General features: G+C 42.2%; 1 protein-coding gene across 1 annotated transcript; it reads left to right on the top strand.

The window, feature by feature from the left end:
* Window positions 1-9,862: 9,862 nt before the first annotated feature.
* Window positions 9,863-11,872, top strand: LOC125455083 (cystatin-S-like). The gene is made up of 3 exons (XM_048536629.2): window positions 9,863-10,180; window positions 10,677-10,796; window positions 11,519-11,872. The coding sequence occupies exons 1-3, from the start codon at window positions 9,935-9,937 to the stop codon at window positions 11,606-11,608; spliced, it is 456 nt and encodes a 151-aa protein (XP_048392586.1). The 5' UTR covers window positions 9,863-9,934; the 3' UTR covers window positions 11,609-11,872.
* The last annotated feature ends 653 nt before the right edge of the window (window positions 11,873-12,525 follow it).

A 12,525-nucleotide genomic window follows, 5' to 3' on the forward strand; every position in this document is an offset into this window, starting at 1 on the left:
GAATTCCATCTGCCATTTCTTTGCCCAGCATCCTGTCAATGTCCCTTTGCAACATAGTGCAGACCTCCACGCTATACAGAACTCCGCCAATCTTTGTGTCATCAGCAAACTTACAAACCCACTCTTTCACTTCCTTATCCAGGCCATTTAGAAAGATCACAAAGAGTAGAGGTCCCAGAACAGATCCCTGTAGAACACCACTGGTCACCAAGCTACAGGCTGAATACTTTCTAGCTACTACCACCCTCTGTTTTCTATTGGACAGCCAGTTTTGTATCCAGACAGCCAAATTTCCCCATATCCCATGCCTCCTTGCATTCTGAATGAGCCTGTCATGTGGAACCTTATCAAATGCGTTGCTAAAATCCATATCCACCACATGCACTGCTCTACCTTCATCGTTGTGGTTTGACACATCCTCAAAATTTTCAATTAGGCATGTGAGGCATGACCTGCCCCTCACAAAGCCATGCTGACTATTTCTAATCAAACTGTGCTTTTCCAAATAATCATAAATACTATCTCTCAGAATCCTCTCCAACAATTTGCCCACCACAGAAATAAAACTGACCAGGATTAACCCGATTCCCTTTCTTGAACAAGGGAATGACATTTGCTACCCTCCAGTCTTCTGGTACGACTCCAGTTGTCAGTGAGGATGCAAAGATCTTTGTCAAAGGGGCAGCAATCTCTTCGCTTATGTCCCCCAGTAACCTTGGGTATATCCCATCAGGCCCAGGGGACTTATCTGTCCTCATGTTTTTCAAAATTTCTATTACAGCCTCCCTCCAAACATCAGCCATTTCAAGCGTATCTGTCTGTGCCATGGTGTCCTCACAAACATCAAGGTCCATCTCACTGGTGAATACTGGAACAAAATTTCATTAAGACCTCTCCTACCTCCTCCGACTCCGCGCTCAAGTTTCCTCCACTATCCCTGATTGGCCCTACCCTCACTCTTTCCTTCTGCTTGATCTTCACATAAACATAGAATGCCTTGGGGTTTTCCTTGATCCTACCTGCCAAGGTTTTCTCATACCCTCTTCTAGCTCTCCTAAGTTCATTCTTCACTTCCTTCCTGGCTACCTTGTAGACCTCTAGAGCCCTGTTCGATCCTTGCTTCCTCAACCTTAAGTTTCCTACTTCCTCTTGACTAGGTGTTCAACATGTCTTGTCATCCAAGATGCCTTCACCTTACCATCCTTTCCTTGCCTCAGTGGGACAAACATATCCAATACTTGTCGCAACTGCTCCCTAAACAATCTCCATATTTCTGTCGTACATTTGCCTGAGATTATCTCATCCCAGTTGGTGCTCTGTAGTTCTTGCCTAATAGCATTGTAATTCACCTTCCTCCAGTCAAATACTTTTCTATACTACCTGCTCCTATCCCTCTTCATGACTGTAGTAAAAGTCAGGGAGTTGTGATCGCTATTACCAAAATGATCTCCCAGCGAGAGATCTGACACCTGACCTGGTTCATTGCCAAGCACCCAACCCGATATGGCCTCCCCTCTTGTCACCCTATCTACATATTGAGTCAGAAATCCTTCCTGGACACACCTGACAAAATCTGCTCCATCCAAACTATTTGCACTTAGGAGGTTTCAGTCTATACAAATCAGTCACAGGTCTGGGCAATTCTTGTCTGCTACTGTCCTGTCAGGTCACTCATTGGATCTGTCAGAAACTAGAAGAGGAAAGGGAATTGGAGGGGTGTAACCAGGGATCACTGCCACAGGAAGGAGACTCAGGAACATATTCTTTGGGATTGAATATTGAGGGAGTAAGGGGATGATAGTTGTTAAGAGAGCAACGGAATCACTAAGGGCGAAGGTAAGGTGAAACATAGTTGGGAATTGGGACATGCAGGGGGATGCAGAGCATAATCACAGTCAAGAGCACTGTGGCTTCTAGTGAGGGAACTGTGTACAACCACATCTGGCATGGTCGTCTCATAAGCCAAGGGCTGGAGCAGAAAGATGTGCAGCTGCAGCTTCATGGAGACCGGTTGGGTGGGGACCTGAAAAGGTGCGAGGCCTGTGGATTCATAGGAAGAGCTAACAACAAATAGATCTAGATGTTTGGAGCTGCAAAAACATAGAGGTGGAGGCTGGAAATCACTGCCTGAACACTGATTGCTATTGTCTTCAATCCTGCTTGAAACCAAATGTACACAATGGGAAGGAATGACCACATTCAGATTTAGTAGGGTAAGTGAGTCGATGTGTAGGGGAGAGGTATGCAGGACCTGCAGACGTGAGGATCTTCGCAGGGAAACAGCATTATACTAACGAACACAGTAATCCCTGGCCAAGCTAATTCAATAGCACCCTTTTTGCTGTGCATTCTGTTATGGACCAGACCAAATCCCAATCAACATATATTAAGCAGATAGCATAGATCCTAACTCTTCTGATTTTGTGGCATTGTGTTCTGGATGCAACTCAATTGGTCAAACTACCAGCCTTGAAGTAAAACACACTTTATTTATACAGTGTAGTTAAAATACAACAACAAAAGAAAAGAGAAGTTGGAATAATTGAGCTCTATTGGAAAACTTTTTAGAATAATAGATTATTTACTGATTAAACAGTAACTGTTCTGATATTGTAACACCACCGACAAAGGCACATTCAGTAAAATAGATTGCCTCAAAGGCAATTCTCCAGGCCAGGAGGAAAATCATGATTAAACTCTGTGAGAGGGAGAGCAGCAGGGAGAGATGCAATGCAGCTTTGAAACATAGCACCAAGACCCCAGCAACTGCTACTAAAGGCTAAAACTAAAACTCCTGTTACTATATGAGCTTGACCCCACATATTAAGGCTACTTCATTGTTCAAACATGAAAAATCCCAAGGTCTCACATGCTGTTTATTAGTTTCAAATAGACAGCTTATTACCTCTGTCTTAAAACCTCTTTTCAACAAAACCGTGATAAAGTACACCTCTTTAAGCCATTGTATCATCACACCTCCCTCTCTTGAATGAATTGTCAATATACAATGATAGCTTCATTTTTAAAAATCTTTCGTCCTACCCTGTTGGTACACTCCAATACGTATATATTCCATTGACTCCATGCATGCAAATATACAATACTACAGGTCATGCTTTCCCACCACCAAATGCCTTCATCTTCCTTCATCAAAGTCGCGACAACGCATCGGCAATTATGTTCTCTCGTTCTGCCGTTTATATAATTTTCAAATTGAATAGCTGCAATAATAAACTCCTTAGAATCAGGCTGGAATTTTTATGTTTAAATTCTTCCAAAAACTTTATGAGGTTATGATCAGTTGCCTCGGACACGTTACTAGCAGTAAAAATGTTGAAATGTTACAATACCAACACTCAGTGCATGGTTTCTGTCTTAGTCATGGAATATTTCTTTTGATGATTCAATTTTCTGGAAGAATACCCAATATGTCTCTCTATCTTCTCATTGTCTTCCTCAAGAGTTCAGCACTGACACCTGTATCACTCGTTTCGATAGCCACATTGAATGACTTTGAGTAATTTGGTTTTACCAGCTTTGGGTCAGTGACTAACACAGCTTTCATGTGTCAAATACCGACTGACGTTCCTCCATTCACTGAAATTTTCTGCGCATTTACAACAAGTCTGTAAGTGGAGCAGCCACACTGCTAAAATTCAGTATGAAGTTTGGATAAAAGACATATTCATTACTAGGAATCTTAGTACTTCTGTCTTTGTGAATGGTACAGAGAACTCTGCAATAATCTTTGTATTCAAGTAGACACCTCCATTATGGTCAACAAATATTGATTCCCACTTCCTGTTTTAGGTAGGAGTCCTACGCAATCAATTCAGAATCTTGTAAAAGATTTCTTGAATGCAGCAATGGGAATTAAAGGTGCTGGTTTTATGACTGCCTGAGGTTTTCCAATTATGATGATACATATGATATACACACATATGATATGTCTGGCAATATTCAAACACATGCTTATGCAGTCCAGGCCAATAAAAATATTTTTATGTTTTGGGTTGAGTTTTCCTTACTCCAAAATGACCTCCTACTGGTAATTCATGTGCTATCTGTAACACCTCCTTTCTATGATCTACCGGTAATACAACTTGATGAACGTCTGCCCATTTCTCATCTGCCTGAATAAGTGATGCTCTCCATTTTCTCATCAAAGTGGCATTTTTAAGATAGTAACTCTCTGGGATACACTTTTATGGCTTTTGAAAAAATTGATTTAGTTTTTCATCTTTCTTTTGTAATTTAGCTAATTTCTCTGAACTTAAAATATCCAGGTTGCCTTGCACCTGTTCGTGTTTTTCGCTCAACCATTTGATCAAACATTGTCTTTGATAATTGAGTGTCAAATTCCTTATCTTTACTCCTTGATTTCTCCTCCTGTTTCTACCTGTGGATTTCTGAATTTGTTACCACAAAGTAAGAAAAACTCCTAGGATGTGCTAGATAATAAAATGTGAGGCTGGATGAACACAGCAGGCCCAGCAGCATCTCAGGAGCATAAAAGCTGACGTTTCAGGCCTAGACCCTTCATCAGAGAGGGGGATGGGTGAGGGTTCTGGAATAAATAGGGAGAGAGGGGGAGGCGGACCGAAGATGGAGAGAAAAGAAGATAGGTGGAGAGGAGAGTATAGGTGGGGAAGTAGGGAGGGGATAGGTCAGTCCAGGGAAGACGGACAGGTCAAGGAGGTGGGATGAGGTTGGTAGGTAGGAGATGGAGGTGCGGCTTGGGGTGGGAGGAAGGGATGGGTGAGAGGAAGAACATGTTAGGGAGGCAGAGACAGGTTGGACTGGTTTTGGGATGCAGTGGGTGGAGGGGAAGAGCTGGGCTGGTTGTGTGGTGCAGATTGGGGGGAGGGGACAAACTGGGCTGGTTTTGGGATGCAGTGGGGGAAGGGGAGATTTTGAAGCTGGTGAAGTCCACATTGATACCATTGGGCTGCAGGGTTCCCAAGTGGAATATGAGTTGCTGTTCCTGCAGCCTTTGGGTGGCATCATTGTGGCACTGCATGAGGCTCATGATGGACATGTCATCAAAAGAATGGGAGGGGGAGTGGAAATGGTTTGCAACTGGGAGGTGCAGTTGTTTATTGCAAACCGAGCGGAGGTGTTCTGCAAAGCGGTCCCCAAGCCTCCACTTGGTTTCCCCAATGTAGAGGAAGCCACACCGGGTACAGTGGATGCAGTATACCACATTGGCAGAAGTGCAGGTGAACCTCTGCTTAATGTGGAAAGTCATCTTGGGGTCTGGGACAGGGGTGAGGTAGGAGGTGTGGGGGCAAGTGTAGCATTTCCTGCGGTTGCAGGGGAAGGTGCCGGGTGTGGTGGGGTTGGAGGGCAGCGTGGAGCGAACAAGGGAGTCACGGAGAGAGTGGTCTCTCCGGAAAGCAGACAGGAGTGGGGATGGAAAAATGTCTTGGGTGGTGGGGTCGGATTGTAGATGGCGGAAGTGTCGGAGGATGATGCGTTGTGTCCGGAGGTTGGTGGGGTGGTGTGTGAGAACGAGGGGGATCGTCTTTGGGCGGTTGTGGCGGGGGCGGGGTGTGAGGGATGTGTTGCGGGAAATGCGGGAGACGCGGTCAAGGGCGTTCTCGACCATTGTGGGGGGAGAGTTGCGGTCCTTGAAGAACGTGGACATCTGGGATGTGCGGGAGTGGAATGCCTCATCATGGGAGCAGATGCGGCGGAGGCGGAGGAATTGGGAATAGGGGATGGATTTCCTAGGATGTGCTTACTGTTGCACCTCAGTTGCCCGATTTTCCACTGGCTTTTCAACCACAGTGGACAGTATTCCCACTTGTGATCCAACTATGTCATTAACACGGACAAATTGCATTCCTGTAATTGAGAATTTCTTTATTATTCCGACCACCATTTCAGCACTTTCACAGACTCTCCAACCTCACTTTATACAATGAAACACTGCTATTGTCACCATGAATTCTATATATTGTCACCTTTTCTGGCAATAATCCTTTTGAATATATTCTCATCTCTCACCAGCAAAGATTGACTTAGATCATAGAATCCCTACAGCATGGAAACAACTCTTGGGCCCAACAAGCCCACACTGACACTCAGAGGATCCCACCAAGACCCATCCATCAATAATTCACCTAATCTAAACATCCCTCAATACTATGGGCAATTTGCCATGGCCAATCCACCTAACCTGCAGGTTTTTGGGCTGTGGGAGGAAACCAGAGGACCCAGAGGAAATCCACACAGACATGGGGTGAATGTGCAAATTCCACTCAGACAGCCACCCAAGGGTGAATGGAACCCAGGTCCCTGGCACTGTGAGGCAGCAGTGTTTACCACTGAGCCACCGTGCCGTACATAAAATCCCTGCAGTATGGAAGCAGGCCATTCAGCCCATCAAGTCCACACAGACACTTCAAAGCAGAGCCCACCCAGTCCCTTGACACAATCTCACTTTATACAATGGACCACTGCTCTTGTCACTGTGAATTCCATGTGTTTTCACCTTTTCTGGCAACACTCCTTTTGAATATCTCCTCTTCTTATCTCACCAGCAAAGATTGACTTGATCCCATATCTCTTAACATCTTTATTGCTTCTCCCGGCATACATGAATAAACCTTACCCACGCTAGTAAATTCATGAAATCCAGCCCTTTCTTCTCAACCAACCCCCAATCAGGTTGTATATTCTTTTGCAGCCTTTCCCTTCCATTGTGCTTTCCATTCCCACTTCAACAAACTCGCTGTTTTCCCACATCCATCTTCCCAGTGCTTTTCTAAATCACTAACTCTGTGACTTTATGTGGTCTACTTGATTACAGTGAAAACACCTGAGCTTTATTACTTCTCTTCCCCCTTCATGGGTTTTCTTTTCAGCCTGTGGGAAACTATCTTTCCTATCTTCAATGTGATCTTCTTTTTCTTTATCACCTGAGCATTTCTCTTTTCCCCAATTTCAATCATCGTTCATAGATTGAAATTGGTGTCAAGAGCCACATTTTGATTTATGAATCAGCTCATAATCGTCAGCCATTTCTGCAGCTAATCTTGAAGTTTTAGCTCTCTGCTCTTCCACATGAGCTCTCGTTAGGTCTGGAAATGAATTTTTGAACAACCCCACAATAATTGTTTTTCTAAAAGTGTCATATATTTGATCGATTTTCAATGCCCTTATTGAACTATCAAACTTACTTCGTTTGATCCTTTCAAACTCAATGTACATTACACAAGGTAATCTTCTTAGGGTCTTAAAATGTTGGCTGTAGGCTTCTTAAGACAACTTTTTTTCACTTCATCATACTCCTCAGATACCTCTTCTGATAGTGATACAAATACTTCACTAGCTCGACCTACCAACTTTCTTTGGATCAACAATATTCACACGGTCACCAGCCATTTCATTTGTTTAGCCACTTTCTCAAATGAAATGAAAAAATATTCTACATCTTTGTCATTGAACATAGGCAAAGCATGGACATTGCTCTCCATCACTGTCCTCATCACTACTTCTTACTTTTCACCTCTACCTCTGCTATTTTAAGCCAATTTTGACTTTTCACTTCTAACCTCCAAAGTTCAAAACCTCCCTCTTTTTCCCTTTGTTCTGCAAGGGCCTTCATTTCCTTTTTTTTCTGCTTTCAATTGTAATTCAAATTGTTCATTTCCTTTTCTCTTCTTTTTCTTTTGCCTCTAACTCAAGCTGCTTCATTTGCCATTTAATTTTTGCCATTTCCAAAGATTCCGCTAGCATTCCTGGCAATTGTAAATGCTGCGTGATTGCCTCAATTTTTTTCCCCTTTCCTCACAGATACTAGGTCAGAAATCATGTGACACCAGGTTATAGTCCAATAGGTTTATTTGAAAACACAAGCTTTTTGAATCTTATCTTTCTTCAGGTGTTAGTGAGAGAGGTAGCATCAGACACAGAATTTATAAGTAACAGATCAAAGGGACACACCACTGACGAGATTTAGTAAACAGACCTAAGGTTAAATCTTTAATCAGTTAGAAGATTTTAATTGATTAATATGTATGTGTAAATCCCCAAATTTCTTTGAAGCCACTGTTCTGAGAGAATGAAATGTTTTATCAGTGTAAAGAAAAGGTGACATTTTAGGTCAGACAATGCATGTCAGGTGTGTTGCCTTGTTTAGAATCTGTTTGTGTTTTGATTTGGAGTCAGACTGGTTTTATTTCTAAAGTAGTAATTTCTGAAATGCTATTTAGACTGACTGTCTATAAATTGTGTGCTTTTTGAACAAAATCGAATGAATCTACAAATACAGATTCATCCCACAGATTCCTGTGTGCATGTGTATGTGGAGAGAGAGGGAGAGAGTATGTGTGGGAGTGCTTGAGAAACAGTGTTTGTATGAGAGAGGACCCATCTGAGTCTGTGTGTGTGTGTGTGTGTGTGTGTGTGTGTGTGTGTGTGTGTGTGTGTGTGTGTGTGTGGGGGGGGGGGGGGTTAACTTGTTGTGTAACATAAACCCTAGATCCCGCGGGGTACTGAACTTGTCAATCAGCCTCAGCTCAGCAACTCTGTGTTGTGTATCCCGAAGTCTGCTATGGAGGACGTTTACCTGAATCTCCAAAGCTAAATGTCCTTGACTCTGCTGACTTGTCCAATGTTGTCAATCTCATACGTTGCAGGCAAAGACGCTCCGTAGAGTGGTGTATTGGCAAAACCATGCAGAAGCTCTGACAATGGATGAATGGACACCATGCAACAGTCAGCAGACAGGGATGTTCCTCCCAGTGGGGAGCACTTCAGCAGTGAAGGATATTCGGTGAACATACACATGCAGATGCCTGGATCCTTAAGACTATAGGACACAGGAGCATAAATTTGACCATTTAGCCCAGCGAGTCTGCTCCACCATTCAATCATGACTGATGACTTTCCCAACCGCATTCTCCCGCTTTCTCCTTGATGCTCTCTTGTACATGCACAGTCTCTCACACACACAAGCGCGCACACACACACTCACACAAATCCTCTCTCATACACACCCTGTCTCTGAAGAAGACAGAAACACACTCACACATACACTCTCATTCTCACACATACATACACATATTCTCTCTCCACAGCCACACCCTGTCTTTGTCTTCCCAAACACACACATGCAGTGGTGATAATGGGAACTGCAAATGCTGGAGAATCCAAGGTAACAAAGTGTGAAGCTGGATGAACACAGCAGGCAAAGCAGCATCTCAGGAGCACAAAAGCTGACGTTTCAGGCCTAGACCCTTCATCAGAGAGTTGATGAAGGGTCTAGGCCCGAAACGTCAGCTTTTGTGCTCTTGAGATGCTGCTTGGCCTGCTGTGTTCATCCAGCTTCACACTTTGTTAACACACATGCACTCATTCTCTCGCTCTCTACCACACACATACACACACTCTCTCTTCCACGCATACACTCTATCTTTCCCTTCCTAAACAAATGCACACACACAATCACACGCTCACATGTGAATCTATGGGAATGAATTTGTATTTGCAGAAACATTCTATTTAACAGCACCTTAGGTTTGTTTTGGAAGTTTTTATGCTTATTTTCGGTCTATCTCATAAGTGAGCAGGTTTTGGAATTCAGTTGCCCCAAGTTGCTAGCTGCCTACCAGATGCAGAGTGCATCTGATAAAGTGGTCATGACTAATTTATTTTTACATTTGATTCAAGATTTAAACACAGGAACACTCCTATTTGTTTTAAGAAATCTTTGATTTATTTGAATCATGATTCACATGAAACATGTCATTTAGAGGTAACGATGTAATAACTTCAGAACAAATTTCATATCTTATCAGTTTTAATCAGACGGTAACTACAGGAAATTAAAGTATGAAGTGGTCCCAATGTCACACCTTTGACTGCTGGTATAAGAACGAGCCATTTTCTGCTCACTCACATTGGCAGAAGAATTGAAAGAGAGATAATGGCTGGCTGGCAGTGTTTCCTCGCTATTTTCTTTAGTGTTCTTGTTTCAGTGTCTGCTTTTCCTTCCCAGAATGTGAAGGATCAGCAGCAAATTGCTCAAAATGTGGAAGACAGACCTTTGGAAAGGAAAGTTGATACAAGTAACACAGAATTGCAATCCATCATAGCCTTCGCTATACAAGAATTTAACAAGAAGTCTTCATTCATCTATAAAATTGTGCAGTATCTGAAAGCTGATGTACAGGTAACATATAAAACACTTTCATTGACAATGTTAAATAGAAATATAGTGCGTTTGGCCTTTAAAGGAGAGTGATTGCTTCTAAAGAGTGACACTTCAGTAAGCTTGGACTTAGAAAAATACCATGATGGTGCAAATGCCAACATACTGATTTCAATACAACATTAATTATAACTACTTTATATAAATGTAAATGTTATTTGAAGACCTATTTAAAATTTAAGCTAACAGAGTGGATAATGGCCTAACATATTACTTTATAACTTCTGATATCTGGATTAAAACCCAGAATGAGCCAGTGTTGATGAACATTCATGGAAGAGTCACAGTGGACTCAAAATGTTTTCTCTGTTGCTCTCTCCATGGAAGCTGCTAAAATTGCTGAGTTTTTCCAGCACACTATGTATTTACATGTAATGAATATTCTGCCATTTGTAAAGGATAAAACAGCATTTAAAATAGGAAAACACAAAATAAATATATTTTGCTCCTATGCCAGGCAGTTGAAGGAAGTGTATACGTTTTTGATATCATTTTGGGAAAAACTGATTGCCCAGTCGTCAAAAATGCGAAGCCAGAGTCAAACTGCCAAATAATTCAGACTGATGGCCAGGCAGAGGTAAGTGAGACACAGTGTGACATCAAGTGTATTTTCTCCAGCTCTCTTAAAGCTGCATCAGATAAATGACGTTTAAATGTGTGTGTGACTTGGTGACCACTTCGCAGAACATCTATGTTCTGCCCGCAAGAAAGACCCTTAACCACCCATTGCCTGCCACTTTAATGCACCACCATCTTCACTGACCAGCATCCCTGTCCCTGGCCTGCTGCAATGTTCCAGCCAAGCCCAATACAATCTGGAGTAACAACACCTCATTTTCTGGACCCTACAGCCCTCCGGACTCAATATTGAGTTCAATAATTTTATGCCCTCCCATGTCCCAGCCCCCTACCCCACACACAAGGCCTTGTTGTCACATAGCCTGCCATTACACACCCCCGGGTGTTAGTCACTAACAGTCCCCATTAACAACCTCCCAGCCTGAACATTAGCAACTCCTTTGTCTGTCCATTGTCTTTCTCTCTCTTTGGGCTCTATCCTATCGTTTAATCCTCACCCCATCCACCTCCCTATTTTCTGCATATAAACTGACATTTTCCCAGCCACCATCAGTTCTGAGGAAGGGTCACTGGACCCGAAATATTAACTCTGTCTTTTCCTACACAGATGCTGAAAGACCTGCTGAGCTTTTCCAGTAACTTTGGTATTGTTCTTGATTTACAGCATCCGCAGCTCTTTTGGTTTTTATTTAAATGTGTTATGTTTTATTTTCTTTCTAGTTCTACCTGTGTCACTTTATTGGCTGGAAAACTCCTGATTCTGACAAGAAACAGATATTGTCAAGTAATTGCAAGAAACTTGATCTGTAATGCTAGGAGTTCAGACTCTACAATGAAGAAAATGTACCTGAGTCAATCTTTTACAATTTTCTGTGCTGAATTAACAGTTAACGTTAAGATCCTTTTATCGGGTTATTGAAATATCAAAGCATTGATGGCTTGATGAAATATCTAATGTGTGTAAGACCAGCCAGTTGACTCTCTGGTCTCTGAAATAATGGGACTGTGAAAAGTCAATTAATTGCTTTAATATGAGCAGCTCTTCATAATAAAGTCTTGATCATGCCCAAAACAGTTCAAGTGTCCAGTGGTATCTGATAAATACAATCTCTTCTGTGCTATTCTCTTTACAGAAATCGTAACCTGTCCTTACACTGTGACTAATTGATTTATTTTGGTTAAATTCGATTTGAAAGATAGCGTATATATAATATATATATATTGTTCCACTAAACATTTCTTCTAATCTGCAGTGGCTGGATAAATCGGACCATCTTTGCATAAATTTCTTCCAGTTCCCCAATCACAGTTTAAGTCAAAGAGCTGATACAATTAAATTTGTGAACGTGAGCATGGAATTATAATGGGATATGGACAGACTTAGTGAGTTGGTAAAAGCACGGAAGATGGAAATTTGTAGGTGGAATCTTCAAACATCTTGAATGGTATTAATTTGGGCAGGAGGATGGCAGATGAATACCCCCAATGTCTTCATGCCTTCACTCACAGTAAATATGGGACAGGAAGAATCAAGGTCATCCACCCTATCTCACTATGAACTGATGCCTTTAAGTCAATGATTAATGACCAATCAAGGGCCTAATCTTGTGTGTGATGGTTTCATAGATCTGTCGTGGTTTGGTAATGTCATTGGACCTTTCATTCAAAACCCTAGGCTAATATTCTGGGACATGGGTATGAATCCCATCATGGCAGTTGGTGACATT

Source organism: Stegostoma tigrinum, chromosome 9, assembly GCF_030684315.1.
Source record: "Stegostoma tigrinum isolate sSteTig4 chromosome 9, sSteTig4.hap1, whole genome shotgun sequence".
NCBI classification, from domain to species: Eukaryota; Metazoa; Chordata; class Chondrichthyes; order Orectolobiformes; family Stegostomatidae; genus Stegostoma; species Stegostoma tigrinum.